Here is a 24,292-nt window from a genome sequence, read left to right on the forward strand (position 1 = left end):
CTCCGCTCCTCCACATGCCGCTGCTGGGTGACCTTGGGCTAGTCACACTTCTTTGAAGTCTCTCAGCCCCACTCACCTCACAGAGTGTTTGTTGTTGGGGTGGAAGGGAAAGGAGAATGTTAGCCGCTTTGAGACTCCCTAGGGTAGTGATAAAGTGGGATATCAGATCCAAACTCTTCCTCTTCTCTTCTACCTGCGCTCGAGCGCCTCCTGCGCATTTTTCCTTGACGCCTCTCCAGATTTCATCTTGATGTCCCAGAAGTTCCACATGCACGCTGCGCGGATACAGTGGGGAATGGTGATGTGCTTCCTCTGCTACTTCGGCTCCTTTGCTGTGGAGTTCAGACACTACCGCTTCGAGATCATCTGCTCCGAGTACCAGGAGAACTTCCTCAGCTTTTCCGAAAGCCTCTCTGAAGCGTCTGAATACCAAACAGATCAGGTGTAACCCAGGCCACTCTCTCTTTCCTTTTGTCGTGGCGTTAGCTTCCTGTAGACACATGGATGAACCCCTGGTCCTATTCCTCCCCCTTTTCTTTTTTTTTAATACTTGTTCGTTTTCCATGCCTACAAGTTGCCAAAAAGTATTCCCCCCCCCAAACCCCACAGAACTAGGTATTTTAAGAGACATGGAACTGCCACCGCCCTCTGTGCCTCTTTCCCCCACTTCCTCATGATGTATTTTGCAACGCAATGTGCGATGCAACGTAATACCAGCATCTCCCAAGGCACCTCTCACCGTTGGCCGGCAGAAGTGGGTGAAGACGCTGTCACAGCCTATTCTGTGTCGTGTTGTGGGTTTTGCAAGGAAGAGGCAGCAAAGGGATGTGGGGGCCGCTTTAGGAGGTCTAGTCCCACCCTCAGGGTTCCTAGGAAAGGTGGGAGGCAGGAGTCTTCTAAATTCCTTGGTGCGGCTGCAATACAGTTCAGAACAAGATTGGCACCTTTGCTGCTATGGGCCTGGCTGTGCATCAGCTTCCCGTACTCCGCCCCCCCTAAATGCAAATTTTGAACTGCAGGAAGGGCTCCCCGAAAAGGTAGCTGCCTCCCCTCACTCTCACCCCTAGTGCGCCAGGGGATTTGCTCCCAGTCTGTGCCAGTCCCTGCGATCTTGGGACTTCCTCCATTTCTAGATTTGTTGCTCGGTTGGGAAACATGGAAGCTGCAGCTTCTAGTGCAGGCATCCCCAACCTGCGGCCCTCCAGATGTTTTGGCCTACGACTCCCATGATCCCTAGGTAACAGGACCAGCGGTCAGGGATGGTGGGAATTGTAGTCCAAAACATCTGGAGGGCCGAAGGTTGGGGTGCCTGTTCCAGTGTCTGTCTACCTCCATTCCTTGCTTCCAGCTTCCCCCCACCCAGCCAATTGCAGCAAGCAGGTCTCTGAAGATGCCACACAGAGGATGAGGCATGGATCAGCTGTGTGCATGCGTGGAAGAAGACAAGAGCCACAGCTACTTAGGTCTCCAGCTTCAGATTTAACAGGTTACCCCCAAGCTGCAGCCTGCTATTGCATTACCTCCCTCCTTATTGCGTGGCACGAGTCTTTTGAAAGCAGAAGGGCCTTGCTGGAAGGGGGAAAGCTGGCAATCCTCAAAGCAGCCTAGTCTACTAACTAAAGCATCAGGGCGAAGGGGAGAGGGGAACCTCACATTCTTCTCCTGAAACTCAGGGGTTAAGGTTGCCACCTTTCCCCTAAACGTTAGGGCTTTTGTGGTTTTCTGAACCATGCCGAAATACTGGAGGTGACAATTTGCTGGCTCGGAGGAGGATGAATGAAGTTCACCCACGGACCATCTATATTTTGAAATAAACGCAGCCAACATTCCTTAGTTTTTTTCTCCTGCTGCTGATGGGCATGGGGTTTGGTTCAGGGCTTCCAAGTTAAATGATTGGACATGAATGCATGGTCAAAACATGGGAGACTATCCTATGATTGCATTGGGCCAAAGTCTGCTGTTGGACATGGACTATTTTGCTTTAAAAAAAATAATCCACTTCACTATATAAAGTACACAAACGTCTCAATAGATAGAAAGGTAGGTTTGGGGGAGGGTCTGTAAGAGGTGAAGCCAACACAAATGAGTTTTATACACGGCTTACAACAGCTGAGATGCACACAAATACACATAGCTAAAATAGGCTTCTGTTCAAATGTGTTTTACTGTAAATATTATGTGATGTTGTTTTTTTTAAAAAAGAAAATGTTTTACGTTGTATCATTTTATATTTTGAAATTTTATCGGAAGGAAAAATCTGTTTGTGAAAGGTTTTTCATTTTTGTTTTTCCTGATATGCAACCACTCGAGCTGAAATTCAAGCTTTTTTTTGGTGATATATTGTACATTTCTTAAAAGAATTTCTTATGGCACATTTCAATACAGCTGAGCAATGACTTAATTCCTGTACACTAAAACATGACCACTAAATAAATTTCTTTTATGGAGAGCGTTGAGTATTTATTACACATGTACGCACACTCAAGACTGAGTGTTAGATGGGGCAGGAAAGCAGGTTCTGCGGCTGCATGCATGGAGATGCTAATTTTTTTTTACTTCAGGTGAGGAACTTTTTCAGGCCAAAGACTGTGTTTCTTTCTGAGATACCACCTAGGGACCATATGCCAGTGGCGAGCAAGGCCAAAGGCAAAACCATAGGGGGATTATAATAAATTGATGTGATTGGACCTTGCACCCATGTACCTACAGGACTGCCTCTCCTGGTATGCCCCGCAGAGGACCTTAAGGTCCACAAATAACAACACTTTGGAGGTCCTGAGCCTCAAGGAGGTTAGATTGGTTTCAACTAGGGCCAGGGCCTTTTCAGTACTGGCCCCAACTTGGTGGAACGCTCTGTCACAAGAGGCTAGGGCCCTGCGAGACTTGACATTTTTTCGCAGGGCCTGCAAGACAGAGCTGTTCCGCCTGGCCTTTGGTTTGGACTCAGTCTGACCTTTATGTTTCCCTTCCCTTATGGTCTTGATTTATTGGCTATTTAAATCCCCCCCTTTCCCCCCTATTATGTTTTTACTGTGATTTTATTGTTGTTAACCACCCTGAGCCCGGCTCTGGTCAGGGAGGGCGGGGTATAAATAAGAATAAATAAATAATCCAAGTTTATGGTCACCATTATGTCTTGTGGTAGCGAGTTCCATAGTCTTAACAATGCACCGTGTGAAGAAGTGATTCTATAGGGCGAAGAGACTTCGAAGGAGAGGGACATAATTGCACAAGTATCTGCTTTCTAAAGCCATCATCCTAAACGTACTTCAGTGGAAAGAAATCCTCTTGACACGGGGTGACAAGCCCCTCTCTAGCCTTCATCCAAACACGCTTGAGGAGGGCGAGAGGCTGAACTGAGAGCCCAGGAAAAGTGGGGTGGCGGTAGCAAAGGAGGAGGGCGACCTAGAGAGTGTTCTGGGGGCCAAACTGAAAGGTCTGGAGGGCCACTTTTGGCCTCTGGAGCTGAGGTTTCCTACCCCTGTTGTACATCTAGGCAAGAGAGAGACATTATGAGAGTTTAATAATAATAATTGTACTCCGCCTATCTGGGTTGCGCCAGCCACATTCACTCTCAGCAAAAATGCTTAGGAGGGTATGAGGGGTGTGGCCTGGAGGGCCTTGTTTGGCCCTGCATCTCTTCACCTGTCTTGAATTTATTAGCCCTGACAAAATCTCCACATCAAAAAATGAAATGTGTCTCATCTCTTGCCCAAATTAAAAATACATTCTGTGCATTGGGCCCCAAACGGGATAGGATCATGTAAAATGTTTGGTGTGTCTGCCCGTGACTTGTAATTCACTAATACAGAACCAATCACCAAGCAGAAAGCACATTTTTGGGGGTGTTGTACAGAGAGAAGTTTCCATTTCTTCTCTGACCTCCATCTTTATTTCTATTTCACATAAGCAGCTTCTTCTTCCAACGATTTTTTATTCTGTAACTTCTCTGGAACACACACAGAGAATGAAACTTTGCTGGTTGCAAGAGTTTCATGCTGGTTTGGGTTTTTCTGTGCCAAGCTTTCCACATAACTTTTGTACAGCTCTGGTTAATATTTGTGACTTGTTTTGGGGAGATCTTACGTCTCCTTTATCAGAACTGTTCCTTTTACACGGAACTAGGTTTTTCCAGACAGCTTTGAATAATTTATTTTATAGATCATTCTGCTCCAAGGTGAGATTAAAAATAAAATAGCAAAGTCAAACATTTTTCTTTAATTTTTACGCAGACTAATTTTATGTTTGGATTTTTGTGGTTTTTATATCCTGGACACCATACTTATCTCTAGCAATATGCATCAAACACCACAGAAGCCCATTTCCTGGAACAGTCTTTTCTTGAAGTGAAAGGCCATCTAGAATTATGCAGTAAACTTTAAATGAAACTTTAAATGAAGAGGCTGGTGGAGTTTAGGTAGGGAGAGTTTAGTTGCAATTAAGATTAATCTTGCATATAACAGCCACTTTCCTGTAGATTTTTCATTCCCCAATATGTATTTCATGTTGATTTCACTTTGATATTTCTAAGCTCACATCTTTCATAAACTAAACTGGCATGCGCTGGACTTTGATATATTTAAAATAAAATCCAAACAAATTAATAGCCTCTCAGATTCTGTTCATCCTCTTGCCTATTCGGGGCAAATTAAGACTGTGTGGGACGCAGGTGGCGCTGTGGTCTAAACCACTCAGCCTCTTGGGCTTATTGATCAGAAGGTCAGTGATTCAAATCCCCACAACGGGGTGAGCTCCCGTTGCTTGGTTCCAGCTCCTGCCCTCCTAGCAGTTCAAAAGCATGTCAAAATGCAAGTAGATAAATAGGTACTGCTCCGGCGGGAAGGTAAACAGCATTTCCGTGCGCTGCTCTGGTTTCGCCAGAAGCAGCTTAGTCATGCTGGCCACATGACCCGGAAGCTGTCTGCGAACAAACGCCGGCTCCCTCGGCCTATAGAGCGAGATGAGCGCCGCAACCCCAGTGTTGTCTGCGACGGGACCTAACGGCCAGGGGTACATTTACCTTTACCTTAAGAACCTGACTACAACTCCCATCATCCCTGATTAGTGGCCATGCTGATGAGAGCTGAAGTCAAACAATACCTGGAGATCACCAGGTTCCCTGATCCCTCGTTTAGAGAGTGTCCCCCTTCATTTGTGTGCTTTGAAAGATTACCAGAGGTCAAATTTGCAACAGGTAAGCAGCTACCAACATGATACAGGCGCACGTCAAACACTAAAGACAAACTTTTATTTACCACAAGTGCGTGGGCGGAAGTGAAGCTAGTTCAGACAAGAGGGGCCATGGCTGCCGGTCTTCCATTTCAGCCACAGATTTGTTTAAAGACAACACATGCATTACAAGGCGACAATCACACGGACATTGAATAGATCTGCCGCAAAAGGGACGCTTTCCATCGCTACTCAAGGAAGAAGCTTTATTGCTCAAATGGTTGCACGTGGATTTCATCGGAAATATTTTGTTTCCCAGCATGCAAAGGTTGTGGCGAGAACTGGGATTCTTATGCAGCAGGGTGGATCACATATTCATGTGCACAGTTTCTAACAGCCCTTTTCAAATACCTGAAGAGGCCAAAGCCTTGTTCTGGGCTTCTGCATAGGGCAGGACTTTTCCATAGGACAAAGCCTGCCGCACCCCCTGGTCCTACAACATAATGTGAATGTAACTTGCTATACCTATGGCCACATCTACACAATACTATTAAAGGGGTATCATACCCCTTTAACAATCATACAGTGCTACAGTTCCCAGAATTGATTATCAATCCCCCTTTCCAAGAAATTCTGGGAATTGTCGCTTTGTGAGGTGATATGGGTTCTCCTGAAAACTCACAGCACCCTTAACAAACTGCACTTCTGATGGTTTTGGGTGGCAATGAGGAGCCACTACCAAGTTGTATCACAGTGTTTGAAATTTACAATGAGGATGTGGTCTGTTATATTCTGCATTCTGCCTATCTTAAGACATAAGTGTTCCAGGCCATCAGCCATCCAGGTCCTGGCCAGTCACAGAGCTGCTCAGTACTGGCCAAGACTGCTGCAAAATATGCCTTGAATGCCCTGGTTACAGTGCCTTGCGATAGTATTTACTTACAAGCAAGGAAGTAGTTGCTTGTGTGGAAAATGACACTGCTTTCTCTCAGCATTCGCCCTGTCTGGTGTGGATGAAGTTGTATCTCTTCCACACCGAACAGAAAGGGGAAGGAGCAGCCTTGTAGGCTGGAAACAGCTGTATGGCAAGGCACAGCTGAGCACTGAATTTGAGGTGATGCACACTCCTGTCTTGGAGACTCAAAAAAACATGCAGACGTTGAAAGGGGTCAGTGGGGTGAAACGTCGGGGGGGGGGGAGATGACATTTTGGGAATTCAACAGTCACAAAATGGTACAAGGGAGAAATGACTGGTGTGATTTGTGGCATCGACGTCACAGGTACTGTCCAATTGACTGCAGCCGCAATGCTCGAAACACTCAACCTATCAGTAGCTGAAGGGGAGAGATTGTGTTTGCCCAGCATCACAGTAAAGGGAAAATACAATCCTTCCCTCCCCCGCCAATCTATACATTAGCTATGCTAACGTCGTACAGATTTTCCAAAACACGCTGGGGCGGGGGTGGGCAAAATATTGCACCACCGTGGCACAGAAAGCTTCGCCTGGGAAGGCCTTCAAAAGTGTTTACAGCTTTTGGTCTGCAAGTCAGTTCACTTTGCATCCTCTCAGTACCTTATTTCCTCAGCGGATTAGTTAACTCTTAAGCAGAGCAGACAACGTGACCTTTGCATAGCAGGCTACATTCCAACATGCAAAAGTCGGGGCTTTTGTGTCTCTGCTCCCCGAATCTCTCCATCCTTCACTAGGACACAGTGGCGTAGCGTGGGTTGTCAGCACCCGGGGCAAGGCAAGTAATTTGCGCCCCCTAACCCGTGGATTTTAGCACTCGAGAGAGCTGCAAGTGCGAGCGCCCCCCCCAGATGTTGCACCTGGTGCGGTTGGCCCCCGCTGCACCCCCACGCTACGCCACTGCTAGGACAAGCAAGATTGGGGCACATTCCAGCTAGATAAACACACCAGAGGAGCAGAACCAGGAAGGGGCGTGGCCTGAGGAAGGGGCGTGGCCTGAGGAGAATCCCATGGGCGGGATAGAGAGGCCTGCATTTGGCCCTGATCCTGATGTTCCCCACCCCTACTTGTAAACCAAAAACAGGAGAACATAAAAAAAAACCTTAAAAGACTTGTTTATTATTTGCAGGAGAGAATGAAGCTAAGGGAATGTGTGTCTGAGGTAAACATGCTGGGCACAACCCACGGCAAGGATCTCCTACACAGGAGCCTCTGGAGATGAACGGCGGCTGCAAGTAAACTTAGGCAGCCCCCTTCGTCTCGAGAAGGCCTTCCATGGACAACATCCTCCTGGTGGTTTGCGTGACTTCCACGTGCAATTCCAAAGCTAGGATGTGCTGACAACCAGGGCTTTGCAGCCGCTGGGTCCAAGGTGTGCCTGCAACACCAGCAGATGTCTCAACCACACCGGGTTCAAATTCCTGTCGCTGGAAGGCCAAGGATCCCAATGCTCTCAATTCCAAAATTCATGTCACCAGCAATAAACTACCGTATTATAGTACAAGGAGGATTTTGGTCAGGTGTCGCTCCCGTATCATCCTTTCTTTCTTAACAGAAACACAGAAATTTGCTTCTTTAAGTGGAGGACGGCAAGAAGAGTTCGTTGAAAGAGGTTATGAGTCTATAATAAGATTTCTCATCGTCTGTTAGGCCCGCGTTGCCCGGCCGGACTACTATCGCCACGTGCATGTCGACTTCTTCTGCGGCATCTGCCTCTGAGGGGAAAAGAGCAAGAATAATCCATCAGAAGAGGATGAATCCAGATACACACAACCATCTTATTACTGCTCATATGCTGGAAGGAGGAAAGATGGATAAACCACTCTGGGAACTATAGCTGTGACAAGCACAGCTCCATAAGAGGAACAGGGACTTTCCTCGCAACTCACAGCGCCCCTTAATAAACTACAGTTCCCAAGATTCTCTGGGGGTAGTCATGACTGTTAAAATCAGTACAGTGGTACCTCGGGTTAAGTACTTAATTCGTTCCGGAGGTCCATTCTTAACCTGAAACTGTTCTTAACCTGAAGCACCACTTTAGCTAATGGGGCCTCCTGCTGCCACCGCACCGCTGGAGCACAATTTCTGTTCTTATCCTGAAGCAAAGTTCTTAACCTGAGGTAATATTTCTGGGTTAGCGGAGTCTGTAACCTGAAGCATATGTAACCCAAGGTACCACTGTATAATCGTGCTTGAAATGGATGCAGTTCACAGTGAACAGCTTCTGGGCAGACTTACGAGAAGATAAGGATCACAACAATCAAACTTGCTTTCTTACCCCGAGTGACATCCGTCAAGAACAGTATGTTGCTTGTGGAACACCCAATGCTTGCGGCGATCCTCTGGTAACTCTCGCCGTCCACTTTCGGGCCGATTTTGGTGTCAAAGTGGCCATCAAAGAGCTGGAAGATTTAGGAAGGACATTTTGTTTTTAAAGGAGAGGTTTAACGTTTCTCATGCTCTTCTTTCATTTTTGTATCAGTATCGTTTTTCTCGCTTGTTGGCTCGGTCTGTTCTTTAACGCAATGTTGCTTAGTTTAAGATGTTAAATTAGGCCAGCTTATTCGTACTGTTTTACGTTGTACGGACTGACATTTGCATTCACTGATGTTATTATATAGAATAGTTTCTAATGCGTCTTCTACTTATTTCATAAAAATTATACACTGCTCGATTGCAGAAAAAGCGGTTTCTTCCCCCAGTTTGCAAAATTTAACAGAAGTTAGAGTCCTGGTTAGATTGCGAAGACCCCTCTAGGCCCCGTTTACACGTGGAGCAGAATGTGGGGGTAAAAACAGCCTGTGCCACTTCATGCTGCGAGAGGATATGTGCCCTTGAAAAAAAAAGCTCTGATTTAGATTTCAGGATTTTTAAAAAATAGTATTTTGCATTTTGATTTCTGCACTCTGCTGATTTTTTTAAAAAAATACATTTATTTACATTTTACACATTCCTTTTTTATTATTTTTATTTTGACAAAGTAATAATCATAAATAAATAAGAGTAAAAATGTGCACCCCACCTCTGAGACGTTTCCATTGTAACTATCCAACCTCCCAAAATTTCAACACCTCTTGCGATGGTTCAACCCCTTTCCGTTTTAACAGTACAAGTTCTACAAACACCCTGATTTTTAATGCAAGTCAACCTTGTGTTCTTCAGTAAAATCGCAGAACACTCAGACGTTTCCAAAACTCTCAATGCAATAAAATTAAAATGCACAGCAGAGCGAAGCGTTCTTGTTCAGCCTGCTCCCCAATGTGCTTGTATTCCGCTTGGAAGTATATTTCATTTTTGTTACTAAATAAAGGAGCATGGAAGAAGGAGGAGATGGAAATTCCTTGATCTGCAGTGTGACGTGGAACACTCCAGTCTGCCGCTTAATTCCTTCACTGCATGTCTTCTCTGCTTTTGCCCATTTTATTGTCTCAAGGACACAGAATCACAGCATTGGAAGGGACCCTTTAGTTCAACCCCTGGCAAGGCAAGCTGTCTCCAACAGCGGAGGCAGAACATAAACCATCAAGGTTACTTGAAGGCCTTATCCTCCATCTTGTTAATGCAAACAGACACTCTGCGCCTGAGAGAAGCTGGAAGTGAGACTGTTTTAGGGCAGAAGAAGCTGGAAAGACAAAGAAAGGAGACAAACCTTTCAGCGTTGTGCCTACCTCGCAAATATCGCCTTCCGTAGAGTTCCCAAAAAAGAGCTTTTGCGCCTCAACACTCCCAGAGGAATAGATGTAAACTTTCATCCCTGCTTCTCTCCATTTCCTGACTGCTGGAACCACATCATCGAAGAACCTGTAATGGACGGGGAATGGCAATGCATGAGGCGGCAAAATATCTTGAAGAGACAACAGAAGTGCTTGCCTTATTTATGTGCAGAATTTGTTGGGCAGCCACATTCCACAAATGCGCAAGAAGACCTGATGCACCTTAGAATTACAGGAACAAAAACGTTCCGATAATAAACGGTCTCCCTCGGGAGGTGGTGGACTCTCCTTCCATGGAGGTTTTTAAGCAGAGGTTGGAGGGCCACCTGTTAGGGATGCTTTAGCTGAGATTCCTGGGTTGGACCAGATAATCGTCAGGGTCCTTTCCAACTCGACAATTCTATGGTTCTATGATTCTATGTGTGTCTCTAAATTATGAAGAGGTGTATACAGACACCCATCCCAACACTGGATGATAACAGCAACAAGAAGAATCCCATCCTAAAGTATGCTGCTGAAACGAAGAAATCAGGGATGGGGGAAGGACCAGGAATGGATGTGTGTCCATTCAGTCTTGATACTCAAAGATGCTCCACTCAGTTCTGATACCCCTAAACTCAGAATTAATTCATTCTAAGAGTCTGCATTTTGCACCTGGCTTCAGCAACCCCCCCCCACAAACGAACAGGAAGTTGATTCTGCAAAACTGAAGTCTAGCCAGTGCTAGGGTCAAAGCCCCATGTGTTCTGCTTTCATGTGCAGATAATAATAGTAATAATTTTTTATTTATACCCCACCCTTTCCGGTTCAAAAACCGGGCTCAGGGCGGCTAACAACAAATTTAAAACACTTAATTGTAAAAACAGCATAAAATACAGTATAAAAACATGAATAACAATAAAATTCAAAGTTCAGAAATCAATTTAGGGGAAATCCATCTAATAAGAATTAGATAATCACCAGGGCTAGCTGGCTGAATTGATCCTACTTGGGCCAGCGAGGAGGCCAGGGGAGAATTAGCTGTGGGGTCTCAGAGTGGGTAATCTTCATAAAAGAGGAGGGGGAGGGAAGAGAAGGGAAATAAAAGATCAGGCTGAATTCAAATTAAATGCCAGGCGGAATAGCTCTGTCTTACAGGCCCAATGGAAGGAGGTTAAATCCTGAAGGGCCCTAGTCTCATGGGACAGAGCATTCCACCAGGTCGGAGCCATCACTGAAAAGGCCCTGGTAGAGGATAGTCTGACTTCCTTAGGGCCCGGGACCTCTAAACTATGGTTATTCATGGACCTTAAGGTCCTCTGCGGGGCATACCAGGAGAGGTGGTCCCGTAAATACAAGAGCCCTAAGCCACAAAGGGCTTTAAATGTCAAGACCAGCACCTTGAACCTGACCCTATACTCCACCAGGAGCCAGTACAACTGGTAAAGCACTGGGTGAATATGCTCCCATGGCAGGGACCCCATGAGGAGCCTCACTTTCACATTCTGCACCCGCTGGAGTTTGTGGGACAGTTTCAAGGGCAGCCCCGAATAGAGCGAAATACAATAGATCCCCTCTAAATGTGTGCTTATGGTTGTTTGCAGGGCGGGAGCAATGGGGCAATAATGCACACTGGCCGCTCGTGTCATAAACGCTAGATACTCACTCTCCCTTCAGGCGGCCATTTTCGTATGCTGCCCTCCATATGTGGCCTTGGAGCTGCTTTAAGGCGGTTGTCTTCCTGTCTAAAGACATCTGCCAGTGGACGTTGTCTATGACGGCCTGGATGATGCGCTCCACCTCCTCCTCTCCATCCCTGGTCTCCAGCGGGATGGGCACCACTCCATCCATGTGGGCATCTTCTTCAGCCTTTGGGAAACGGTGAGAAAATGTTATCAGCAGTGATGGGGACTCCTACTTCAAAGAGCCCAGCTGGGTCAGATTCAGGGTCCATCTACTCCAGCATCCTGCTTGCTGCAGTATCAGCCAGAGGTCCTTTCCTGCTACCGATGTGCCGCGATTAACATAGGTACTCGTGACTTTGTCCTAGACCTGGTGTCCTGACTGCAGCAAGAGAAGACTAGAATACCTGTTGTGATGGGATGGTGAGCTGCTTGTGCGTAAAATCCTGATCCCTCAGAGTTTGGCTAAGTTCCCAAACCTCTGTCTGTGATGGAGCTCCTTAAGCATGGCTCCATCAATCGCTCGTTGTATCGGACAGTGGGCGTTTACGGAACTTCTTCCAGCATAAAAGCTCCTTAACGGAAACGCGTCTTCTGGACTCTCGGCGTGACAGTTTCCGCCGAGGAGTGGGTGTCCCTACGGGAGGTCCTGAAACCTCTCCACTGTTCTCGCTTGAAGTATCTCTGAGCCCTCCCTCCGACTCACTTTCCCTTGTAACTCCACTTCTCCCCCTGCTGGTCCCCTCCTCCGCTGAGTGGTCTCTCTCACCCTCCATGAGCCCTTTCACCTCCTTCGTCTCAGATGACAGTTCCCTGACATCCACCTCCCCTCTAGGGCCCCCTTCACCCCCTTCCCTCCCCTCCTCTGCGGGAGGCGAGGGAGCAAAACCCCTGAAGGAACCTCCCTCATCTTCCGAAGTTTCGAACACTTCCCTCCACCTTTTGCTGTTCCCGGTTTCCAAGTACTCCTCCTCCTCGGAGTCTGTACCCCCTTCCAACTCCGATTCCCTGAATCCCTCCAGTTCCTCCTCATCGTCGGTGGTGCCAAAGTACTCCCTCCGGAACCTCGCTACTGTCTGAGGTTTCCTGGGGAACCTTTGGTGGAACGTTTCGATCAAGACCTCGTCATGGACCTCCTCTGCCTTCACCCAGGTGTTTTCCGACTCCGGTTCCCCTTCCCACGCGACCAAATACTCCACCTGATTACCCTTCCACCTGGAGTCGATGATTTCCGCCACATAGTTGCGGCTTTCCCTTTCTTCTATGGCTGGCCCCCGTGTGGACACCCCTTCACCTTCCCCCCTGTATGGTGACAGTAATGACCTGTGGAATACTGGGTGCAGTTTCATGTGGTTCGGTAACCGGAGTCTGAAAGCCACTGGGTTGACCTGTTGGATGACCTCAAATGGTCCCAATCTTTTGGGTCTCAATTTCTTGCAACTCCCCTTGAACGGCAACCCTTGGGTTGATAGCCAGACCCGACTCCCCACCCTAATTGTTTCACCTTCCCTTCTGCTCTTGTCTGCCTGCCTCTTATATTCTTCTTTGGCCCTTTCTAAGTTGTGTTGGAGTTGACGATGGATCGCTTCCATTTCTTCTACAAAAAGTTCAGCGGCCGGAACACTCCATCTCTCTCCTCCTTCCCCTGGAAACGCCCTGGGGTGGCACCCATAATTAGCCAAAAAGGGGCTCATCCCTGTGGACACATTCTCTGCATTATTGTAAGCAAATTCCGCTAGTGCCAACTTTTCGACCCAATCGTTTTCTCTGTCATTGACATAACACCTCAGGTATTGTTGAAGGATACCGTTTGCCCTCTCCGCCTGCCCATTGGTCTCAGGGTGCCTGGCAGTCGAAAAGTTGACCTCTACGTGCAACAAGCTCATAAGCTTCCTCCAGAATCTGGACGTGAACTGTTTCCCTCTGTCGGAAACCAGCCTCAAGGGGGCGCCATGCAGCCTAAAAATATGTTCTACAAACAATTTTGCTGTCTCTTCCGCCGTGACTGCATGTGAGCAAGCTACAAAGTGACCCATCTTAGTTAACTGGTCTACTACGACTAGTATGGCGGTTTTCCCCTGGGATTTGGGCAGATCAGTCATAAAATCTATCGACACCGCCTCCCACGGTCGTTCTGGTGTGGGTAACGGTTCTAATAACCCCGCTGGTGCCCGCCTTTCTCCTTTGGCTCTCTGGCATTGGTCACACCTTCTCACATACTCCCGTACATCCTCCCTCACCTTGGGCCACCAAAACTCCCTGGTCACCAACCACATGGTCTTGTGTTGCCCAAAATGCCCCGCTGTGGGATTGTCGTGCAGCTGTTTGAGTACTCTCCCCCTCAATTCCCCTTCGGGTATATATAGCGCCCCTTTGTAATACAATGCCCCGTTTCTTTCTTCAAAACCTCCGGGGTCTTCTCCCTCTCTCCTTAAACCTCTGAGCTTCTCCTGGGCGTACTCATCATTTACCGTTCCCTCTACCAGTTCTCTTTGCCCCACCCAGGCCGCACCACACACCCAGTGGTCCTCTGGGATAATATGTCTCTCTTCTGGCGCTCCCTCCCCCTCCAAATATTCAGGTCTGCGAGAGAGAGCGTCCGCTCTGATGTTTTCTGGACCTGGCACATAGCAGATTTCAAAATGGAATTTGGAGAACTCCTGGGCCCATCTCACTTGTCGTTGGTTGAGCACTCGTGCCGTTCTCCAATACTCCAAATTCTTGTGGTCCGTACACACTTGCACCTTATGCTGTGCGCCAATTAGTAAGTGTCTCCATCTCCGGAACGCTTCGTGAATGGCGAGTAGTTCTCGGTCATATACCGTGTAATTCCTCTCTGATTTGTTCAGCTTACGCGAAAAGAAGGCACACGGTCTCCATTCCGACTTATTGCTCCCTGGCTGAAGCAGCACCGCCCCCACCGCCCGGTCTGAGGCATCAGTTTCCACTCTCATGGGTTTTTGTAAATCCACATGCAGGAGCTGTTCTTCCGAAGCGAATGCCTTTTTCAATTCCTCAAAAGCGTGCTCCGCCTCCGCCGTCCAAACGAATTTCTTCTTGCTGCTTAGACAGTCCGTGATGGGAGCCGTTAAGTGGGCAAAGTTCTTGATGAATTTACGGTAAAAGTTCCCAAACCCTAAGAACCTTTGCACATCTTTTTTCGTTTTCGGTGTCTTCCATTCCAGCACCGCCTGTACCTTGCCTGGATCCATGGCTAATCCCTTGTCTGATAAGCGATACCCCAGGAATTCCACCTCCTTGGCGTGGAACTGACACTTCTCCAATTTCACCCACAACTGGTTTGCTTGCAGCTGGCTCAGCACTTCCCTGACATCCTTTACATGCTGCTCCTCATTCTCTGAATATATCAGCACGTCATCGAGGAAGGCCACGCAATTCTTGTAGAGCAAAGGTCCCAGTACATGGTTCATGAGCGATTGAAAACAGGCGGAGCCTGCTTGTAATCCAAAGGGCATAACGAGATATTCGAAAGCCCCTAGGGGGGTGAACATCGTTGTCTTCCATTCATTCCCCTTCTTTATTCGTATCAGGTTGTACGCTCCTCTCAGGTCCAGTTTCGTGAATATCTTTCCCTTCCTCACCCTGGTCAAAATGTCATCAATCCTGGGCATGGGGAAAGTCACTGGTTCTGACACGGCATTTAGCCGCCGGTAGTCCACGATCAATCTCGGTTTATCCGTGTTTTTTTTGTCCACAAAAAACACTGGGCTGCCCCCCACCGCTCTGGACTCTCTGATGAAACCTCTCTTCAGGTTTTTGTCAATAAACTCCCTCAACTCCTGCATTTCCCTGTCTGACATGGCGTACAGCTTGCCCACGGGGAGCTGGGCCCCAGGGACCAGGTTAATTTGGCAGTCAAAGTCTCTATGCGGTGGTAGTTTATCTGCTTCCCTTTCGCTGAAGACCTTGCTCAGGTCAGCGTATTGTTTGGGCACCTTCCCCTTGTCCGCCACTTCCATCCCTGCTAGGGAGGCTTTTGCCCCTTCTGGCACCTTTCCCTCTTTGCAGTGTTCCAGGCAATGTGCTGACCCAAAGGAGACCACTCTCTGATGCCAGCCCACTAGCGGGTCATGCAACGCTAGCCAGCTCATTCCCAAAATGACTGGCGCCCCTCCCAGGGTGGCTACATTGAACGCTATCCTTTCAGTGTGCCTTGCCACCCTCATAACCATTGGGACAGTCTGTAGGCTAACTTCTCCCCCCAACAGCTCCCTCCCATCGATCGTGGTGACCTGCAGGGGGTTGCTTAAAGGGAGTGTCTGTATCTGGTGTTCAGCTGCAAACTCCTTGCTCATAAAATTACAGGAGCTGCCTGAGTCCAACAGCGCCTTGGTCTTTAGTGGGTATCCGTTTGCCAGCTCTAGCAGCACCTCTATTACTAGAGCTGGTCTTGGAGGTTCCGGAGTGGGCACTTTTACTGCTCCTTGGCCTGTCTGCAGTGCCCTGACAGTGGCAGACAGGCGTTGGCTTTTACTGGCTCCTGGACTTCCTCCTCCTTCCCCCCAACAGCTCCCGCCATCCCTTGCCATTCCTTTCTTTGCGGGCAGACTCTGGCAAAGTGACCTGGCTGCTGGCAGAGGTAACATTTCTTGGCGCTCTTTCCCTCCTTCTTCCTCCCTTCACTGGGATTTGAAACTGCGCGCGCGCTGTTCCAACTTCCATCGGCTCTCCGGGCGGGAAACTGGGTTCTGGAATCTCTGGAATGCGGAAATCCCTCCAACGCTCTCCTTTCCCCTCCCGCTTCTCCAAGGCTCTTGCCTCCTGGCGCGCTCCAATGGTCAGCGCTGATTTGGTCAGCTGGTCCATAGACTCCGCCCTGGGCGCCCGGGAAAGTTCGTCTTTCACCGCCGAAGAAAGCCCCTCTTCAAAGAGCATTTGAATGGGTTCCGCCGATAGGTCCCACCCCAATTTATGTATCAACATTGTAAACTCAGTCCAGTACTCACGAACCGATCGGCTCCCCTGTTTGCAAGCCATCAATTGTCTGCGCACCAGTCCCTGTTCAATCTCGCTGGAAAACATCAAATCCATGGCCCGAAAAAACTTCCTCGCGTCCTTCAGCATGTCACTATTCCCTGCCATCAGGGGCCGGACCCAGTCTCTCGCCCCCCCTTCGAGATGGCCAATCACAAACGCCACTCGCGATGCCTCATCGGGAAAGTCGTTAAACTGCAGTTCGAGAGCATACTGCATCTCTGTCCTAAAGGCTTGGTAGTTCCTGGGGTCCCCCCCAAACTTCTGCACCATTCCTGGCATCTTTCTTGCTAGTGTAGCGCCTTTTGCCTTTTCTGCATCCTGCGCCCTCCTTTCTTCTAGCCTCGCCGTTTGCATTGCTAGCTGGAGTTCCAAAACTCTGTACCTTTCTTCCAGAGTTGGACCTTCTCCAGCTCCTGCTGCTCCTCCGGCTCCGGCTGGGTTGCTCATGATGCCTCTCTGCACAAGCTGCTTTCAGGGACTGTCCGATTGCTGTGATGGGATGGTGAGCTGCTTGTGCGTAAAATCCTGATCCCTCAGAGTTTGGCTAAGTTCCCAAACCTCTGTCTGTGATGGAGCTCCTTAAGCATGGCTCCATCAATCGCTCGTTGTATCGGACAGTGGGCGTTTACGGAACTTCTTCCAGCATAAAAGCTCCTTAACGGAAACGCGTCTTCTGGACTCTCGGCGTGACAGTTTCCGCCGAGGAGTGGGTGTCCCTACGGGAGGTCCTGAAACCTCTCCACTGTTCTCGCTTGAAGTATCTCTGAGCCCTCCCTCCGACTCACTTTCCCTTGTAACTCCACTTCTCCCCCTGCTGGTCCCCTCCTCCGCTGAGTGGTCTCTCTCACCCTCCATGAGCCCTTTCACCTCCTTCGTCTCAGATGACAGTTCCCTGACACCTGTATACCTGAAGGAGCATCTCCACCCCCATCACTCAGCCCAGACACTGAGGTCCACCTTCAAAGGCCTTCTGGCGGTTTCCTCATTGCAAGACCTGAAGCTACAGGGAACCAGGCAGAGGGCCTTCTCGGTGGTGGCGCCCGCCCTGTGGAACACCCTCCCATCAGATGTCAAGGAGATAAAGGGAAACATAACTTTTAGAAGACATCTGAAGGCAGCCTTGTTTTGATGGTTGATGTTTTATTGCGTTTCTAATACTTTGTTTCGCCCAGAGTGGCTGGGGAAACCCAGTCAGATGGGCGGCATAAAAATAATAAAATCATTGTTATTAGAAGAAGAAGGAAAGGAAGGGATGGCAAACACGTTACCTGTTTTCTCAGAAGGCCGACGTCTTCTTGGCACTCCTCTTCCTCCCAGTGTGCACGAAGGTACTCTCGGATGTTATCCTTGATGTAGGAAAACAAAGTATCCTGGCGAGACAAAAAGCAAAATGAACACGAGGCAGAAATGTTTCCATCACTGTATTCCCACCCTTGCCTGTGGAAAATTTTCCATTTTTAGAGTGACCTCAGGCCTACTCGTGTTGTTAGCTCCCATAGGGCATTGACATGCGGAGCAGCGGTAGTCAACGTAGCGCCCTCCATCTGTGGCTGGACTCCAGCTCCTGTGGTGATGGATGATGGGAGTTGTAGTCCAACGACAGCTGGAGACCCCACGGGTGGGAGAACACTATTCTAAGGGGAAATGGGGATTAGGACTAAATGTAATTCTTGCAATACAGTGGTACCTTGGTTTACGAACTTAATCCGTTCCGGAAGTCCATTCTTAAACCAAAGCCGTTCTTAAACTGAGGTGCGCTTTCCCTAATGAGGCCTCCTGCCGCAGGTGCCCTTCCACCGTTCGGCTTCCGTTCGTAGACCGAGGTAAAGCTCGCCAACCGGAACACTACTTCTGGTTTTGCGGACTTCATATACTGAATAGTTCTTAAACCGGGCTGTTCTTAAACCGAGGTACCACTGTATAAAGTTATGAGCAGGCGTTGCCACGCTGCAATTCAACTGATATTTTTAACATTTAAAAATGACAAAGCACATTTGCTTCCCGTGCTCTTCCTCGCCCTATTAGTTCCAATTCCTGGTATTACAGAAGGGCATGTGAGTGCAAAGCCTTCAGCCTGCAACTGTTCAAGTGTGCCTTTTGGTTAAATGATTCGTTCGATGGAGAATTAGCCAAGAGTAGTAGCGGATGGGGGTGCTGGGGCAGCCCTCACTTGACCGCCTGACAGCGGAGGCCCTGCTGCTTCCTGGGAAGGAGAGGGGCAAAGTGGTGGGAAGACAGGTGTGGTGAAAATGCAATGGCAGGAGCGCTGGATTGATGCTGGCAGTGCATTTGCACCATGCTGACCCCTGTGGCGACCACACAGGGTCCCCGAATGTTTCACCGTCTATTGATCCCTGTGCCACCACTTTATTTCTCGCTGCCACCACCCAGCCCCTACCTGGGACAATACTGAGTCCAGTCAGGGTTAAATGGGAACATAAACTTCTGTTTATTTATTGCAGTTTAACAAGCGTGTGGTTTCATAACGGTATCGGTCAATTACGATCATGGGGTGCCTATCCAGACCTATAACTTCCACTACCTGCTCTCACTCACTAAACCACCTCTCAGATATTTATTTGTCTTCCTAGTTCCTAACTGTTCCTGACTCAGCTTATTTCGCTACCCTAACTCAACCTACCCACAGACTCTATCCCAATTCACTCCCACTCCAACCAACCACCCAACTCCCAATGAACTCCCCTCTTCGCCCCTCCCAGAGCTGGTTTTATAGTCCCTCTGGCTCCACCCCCTGGGTTCTGATTGGGTAACTTGTTTAACTATTTCACCTCCAGCACTCTCATATGTTAACGTCACAACCCCCCCCCAACCCTCTCCTTCTCTGTAACCAGCAGTGACTCAGCTGTCAGGAAGCCAGGGGAGAATCACTGCCGCCTCCACTCCTTCTACTACTGGTCAAGAGTGAAATGCAGGGAAGTGTAGCTCTGAGACACTTTTCAGAATAGGAATGATGGCAACATCTGCTAGATCACCTGGCTAACTGTCGGGCCCTCCTTCCTCTGGCAATTGAATAATGCAATAATGAAGTTTTCAAGTTTGCTTACGATGCATAAGCACAGAGAATTAAAAAGGAAGACGCCTTCACCCCAGTATGGCTCCCCTTTATCACATACACAGCCGAACAAGACAATGACAATAATCCACCAACAGTATACAAATCAATATGGCTAACCTGATCCAAAACACCCACCCACCCCACTCACACATGAAAACAAATATCACCACAGCCAATCACAAATGAATAACCACACCCTAGGCCAACCCCAATCTCTCTCACCACCAAAGGAACACAAGTGAACAGCACAAGCAACGCTGACACCAAACCCTACATACATTAAGCATAATAGAAACATCGCCACCCAACCCTACCCCCACCCATCTTCCCACCCCACCCCTTTTTTCCCCCTCCCCCTAATGTCTCAACAAATGAAATGGATTTGTAAAAATGTTACATGGAAAAAATACGAGAGACATTACACATACTTCTGTAAAACAAGAAAATCTTTAATAAAAAAACACAGATTTTTTTTAAAAAGGATAATTAGAGGCTAGATACGTCTTTCCTTCTATTTGATGGGGGTACGGCTTCACACAAGCAGTGGTAAAGTTTCTCTGCAAGGTTGTTTTGCATTTCTAATTAAAGCTACAGCTGGATGAACCTTTTTTTTTGTGTGAAACTCAGTATGTTTCACAAGTTGACCCTATGCAGTCAGAAGCAAGAACCACCAAGTTCAATGGAGTTTGTTCCTAGGAAACATTGCACAGGATTGCAGACATGCTGGTCCTAATCAGCCGGGTATTGTGTTACAACTGTTGCTCTTGGGATGCTTGTATGCATGTTTAAATAATGTGTCAATGCAGAAGCCTGCATTTTGGGATATTTCTTGGGAGTGTTGGGACGGAAACTCCAATAGGACAGCTGGAGACGAGGTGTTATAGCTGCTATTACTGAGTGTCAGGATAAGTGCCAGTTTAAGGAACCACTAGACTGGGCGCAGCCAATTAAACAGAGAACAAAAAGTCTGGCATTTGCAGTTCATGTCCAGGGGCAATGGACCTGCTAATTGACAAATGATGCAGCCTTCAAGTCAGGTAGGAAATCAAGTTCAAGGTTGGCTGCTCATGCTGCAAAAATCAACTTGGAGAGAAAAAAGAGACTCCTAGTCCCTCAAAATTATAAGGTTACTTTGAGAATAAAAAAGGCCAGTTTCATTCAAAAGGATAAACTCCTCCTTTAATAAGCTTTCCTTGGCAATGGGCCTCTTTCCTCCTCAACAAGCCCCTCTTAACGCCCATTCACGTACTCCCAGACCAGGTTTTGCTAGAGCAGGGTTTCCCAAACTTGGGTCTCCAGCTGTTGTTGGACTACAACTCCCATCATTCCTGACCACTGGCTCTGCCAGCTAGGGATGATGGGAGTTGTAGTCCAACAACAGCTGGAAACCCAAGTTTGAGAAATCCAGCGCTAGAGGACAGAAATAACAGGAAACATAGCAGTCATTATATTAGTAAAGCTGGGGATTCATTTGAGGTGGCGTTCCAGGTAATGAAGTCAATAGGAGGGACCAGAAAGCATCAGGCGAACTTCTGAATGCCAGAAAGAACAATAATAGTTCTCTCTTTCTCTCTGTGTGTATGTGTTAAGGCAAAATACAGTGTCAGTAGGAATACTACTGTGTAACTGTGACCTAATTTCCTAAGTATTTGAGGTGACAGCTCTCAGCTCACTCACGTTTATATAGCAGGAGTGTGAGCAAAAGAAACAGCAGCCCTAAATTCTTAAAGATTATCAAGTGTCTGTTCTACTTGAAAAAAAAAAGAAAAGGCAAGGGTATACAGGGCATTTAGTCCCTTTGGGTATTTATAAAAAATTTTAACGACATAGAAGCCCAGTCCCAAATGTCTTCACTTAGGAAACACAGGCTTTATACTGTGTCCATCTTGGTCTACATAGTCCAGTACTGTGATACCTTGGTTCTCAAACTTAATCTGTTCCAGAAGTCCGTTCCAAAACCAAAGCATTCCAAAACCAAGGCGCGCTTTCCCATAGAAAGTAATGCAAAATGGATGAATCCATTCCAGACTTTTAAAAACAACCCCTAAAACAGCAATTGAACATGAATTTTACTATCTAACGAGACCATTGATCCATAAAATGAAAGCAATGAACCATGTACTGCGGTCACACAATCAATCAATCAGTAGCTGAACTGGGTTCCACACAGTCACAAAAACAAAACAAAAAGTGCCGCAAAAACAAAAATGCAAAATAAATAGCAAGAACAGACAGACTTCAGCGTAACGCTCAAAACGAAAGTGTGCCACTCAAAATGGAAGCGTGGCACTCAAATCGGGAAGTGTAACACTCAGAACATAGCACGTTTGGCATCTGAAAAAAGTTCGCAAACCAGAACACTTACTTCTGGGTTTGCAGTGTTCGGGTTCCAAGTTGTTTGAGTACCAAGGCGTTTGAGAACCAAGGTACCACTGTAATGTCCACACTGGTGGGTAGTTGGCTGTCCAGAGTTTCAGGCAGAGGAAATTCCCAGCCCTACTCAGTGAAGGCAGGGATTGCATTTGAGACCTTCTGCATGCATGCAAAACAGGTACTTTACCACTGACATTTCCCCCATGACATTTAATGGCAGTATTATAGTGAACACCGCCCTGAAAGAGAATCCTGTGTCATCTTAAACTGAACAGATGTAGAATCACCTTTTGTGGATTTATAACCCTCTGCAGGTGCGTTAAGCGTTATTTTTTGCTGGCAAATTTATAAACACGGGTAAATAAAAATGATGCAAACTGCAGAGGCCAGAAATTCAAAGCAACACAGGAAGCTCATATACTGTATTTACATTTCATGGCCTCTTGCCCCTTCTGTTTAATAACTCTCTGGATGTGTCTGTGTACATGTGTGTGCGTATTACGTATCTGACAACAGGCAGTAGTGCTTGATGCAATTAAATAAGGTCCCCGCTACAAAAGCACATGCAACAATACTATTTATGTGTATGCCACCATATGCATGTGATGTGTTGTACAAAATTCAAGAAGGTAGATTCCCTGCCCTGAGGCTTTTTTCTGGCCCACGTAGGACCAGTCTGGATAGTTGGCCTTGGTGAAGATTTGACATTTTCTCCCCCCAAACGTAAAAAATATATTTTTTACGGCAAAAAAATATTGGCTTACAATTTAAACATGTCCTCTCGACTAAATTGTGGGTGGTTATTACCCTAACAGATCACTGGGAATGGAGCTGAGAATGGTATTTATTATAACCATGAGATGTGCACATGAAAAGGATTTTTTTTTTAAGTACAGTGGTAAAAGTACTTACATTTAATTCCACATTCTCTCAAGATTAAGTCACAAAGTAGTGAAATCTTTTCCCGAAATAGCACTGGATAAGCTCCCCATCATTCTAGACCAAAAACTGTCTTACAGATAAAACAGCACAATTGCAGCAGAGGGGATGGGGAGTGCCTGTTTTTCCCATGTGTTTTTGCGATGCCCCCCCCCAGGTCAACAAATCTATAGACCCTATCGGTAGCTTTTCACAGACCAAGAGAACAAAACCCAGCATTCTGCTACTGTCAACTTTCTTAAAGGGTTGCTTTGTATCTTTCTCCATGCCTCCAGGTTTCCCTAAACGCAGATGCTAAACGTTATGTGATTACAGAGGGAAACTGCCATACCCGTGCCAAGAAAAGCGAATGTGGGGAGGCGCACAGATCGCTAATGTGTACCAGCGTTTGTTTACTCGGAAGGGGAAAGCGGCCTCACCTGCGCCCAAGGGAGTTGGGGGGAGCGCAGGCTGCGGCTTCCGACGGCCCGATCCAAACCTTCCCCCCCCCCAAAAAAACCCCAGTGTCAGATGCGCACCCGACGGCGGGGCCTTTCTGCTCCCTCTGCCTCCACCCCCCCCCCAAATCTTCACCTTGACAAACGCGATGGGTGTCGTCGTGCCTTCGATGTCCAGGAGGAGCACGCTGACTTCTGCGGGGACGGCGAAGCCCACCATGTCCACCGCGGGGGCCCCCGAGCCGAGGGGGTGAGGCTGCTGGCTGCGCGCACGGCAGCGCGGAGACGCCGATCCAAGCGCACAAGCGCGCGCGGACCCTCCCCGGAAAGCGGCTTCACTGGGACGCGGCGTCGGAGGGGAAACGTCGGGAGGAGCCGCGGGGAACTGGCGAGAGAGAGAGAGAGAGGAGGGGATCGGGCGCACCACGTGGCTGGAAGCGGAGTCGCCGCTGCATCCGGATCGCGGGAGCCGGATTGGCTGCTGCGAATGGACGGGGAGGCGGAGTGGCCGTAATGCGGCGCGCAGGAGGAGGAGGCGGCGGCGGCTGGAAGCGGCTGGGCGCATTCGCCGTGCGCTCTGCTGCGCGCACCGTCCAGGGCGCGCGCGCGCGCTCCTCTGCTCCGCCGGGCTTGCTCGCGGGGAAGAGCGCGCACATCACCGCGGAGCAAGACCCCGCCGTGGCTAGTGGGGGGATTCCTCTCGTGCAAGCGCGCGGGGTTAAGGTGCAAACCGTGCGCCTTCCGAGGGAGCGCCTGAAATGCGCGGCGCGTTTTTGGAAAGCCGTTAAAAGGATCTGCATAGAAATTCAACCAAGGGGAAGCGAGGAAGTCACTTAACAATGTTAATAAGTGTAATTTTAATAAGGTTATGATTATCTTTGTTTGTTTATAATTTTGTCAAAATTAATAAAAAAAATTGGGAGGGTAATGAAATGCGCGGCGCGTCACCACCATCA

General features: G+C 48.0%; 2 protein-coding genes and 1 long non-coding RNA gene across 25 annotated transcripts in view; 1 reads left to right on the forward strand and 2 right to left on the reverse strand.

Annotated features, from left to right (window-relative positions):
* TMEM150C (transmembrane protein 150C) overlaps positions 1-2,449 on the forward strand; it is a 54,299-nt gene extending 51,850 nt beyond the window's left edge. For all 23 annotated transcript variants that reach the window (XM_083571670.1, XM_083571657.1, XM_083571653.1 and 20 more), the window contains one exon: positions 240-2,449. In XM_083571670.1, coding sequence (XP_083427796.1) covers positions 240-448 — 209 coding nt within the window. In that variant the 3' untranslated portion in view covers positions 449-2,449. The remainder of the gene's footprint in view (positions 1-239) is intronic.
* Positions 1-2,869, reverse strand: part of LOC310742612 — a 111,170-nt gene extending 108,301 nt beyond the window's left edge. Inside the window, exon 1 of the long non-coding RNA XR_014538610.1 lies at positions 2,696-2,869. This is a non-coding gene — a long non-coding RNA (uncharacterized lncRNA). The remainder of the gene's footprint in view (positions 1-2,695) is intronic.
* Positions 2,870-5,227: 2,358 nt separating this feature from the next.
* Positions 5,228-23,901, reverse strand: ENOPH1 (enolase-phosphatase 1; the record flags this gene model as incomplete). The annotated part of the gene is made up of 7 exons (XM_083571627.1): positions 5,228-6,872; positions 7,041-7,854; positions 8,418-8,541; positions 9,808-9,940; positions 11,498-11,700; positions 17,780-17,881; positions 23,473-23,901. 6 exons carry the CDS (start codon positions 23,899-23,901, stop codon positions 7,715-7,717), a joined length of 1,131 nt encoding a protein of 376 aa, XP_083427753.1. The 3' UTR covers positions 5,228-6,872; positions 7,041-7,714.
* Between the last annotated feature and the right edge of the window lie 391 nt (positions 23,902-24,292).

The sequence above is a fragment of the Podarcis filfolensis genome (assembly GCF_964270895.1).
Source record: "Podarcis filfolensis genome assembly, chromosome: 9".
Classification (NCBI taxonomy): Eukaryota; Metazoa; Chordata; class Lepidosauria; order Squamata; family Lacertidae; genus Podarcis; species Podarcis filfolensis.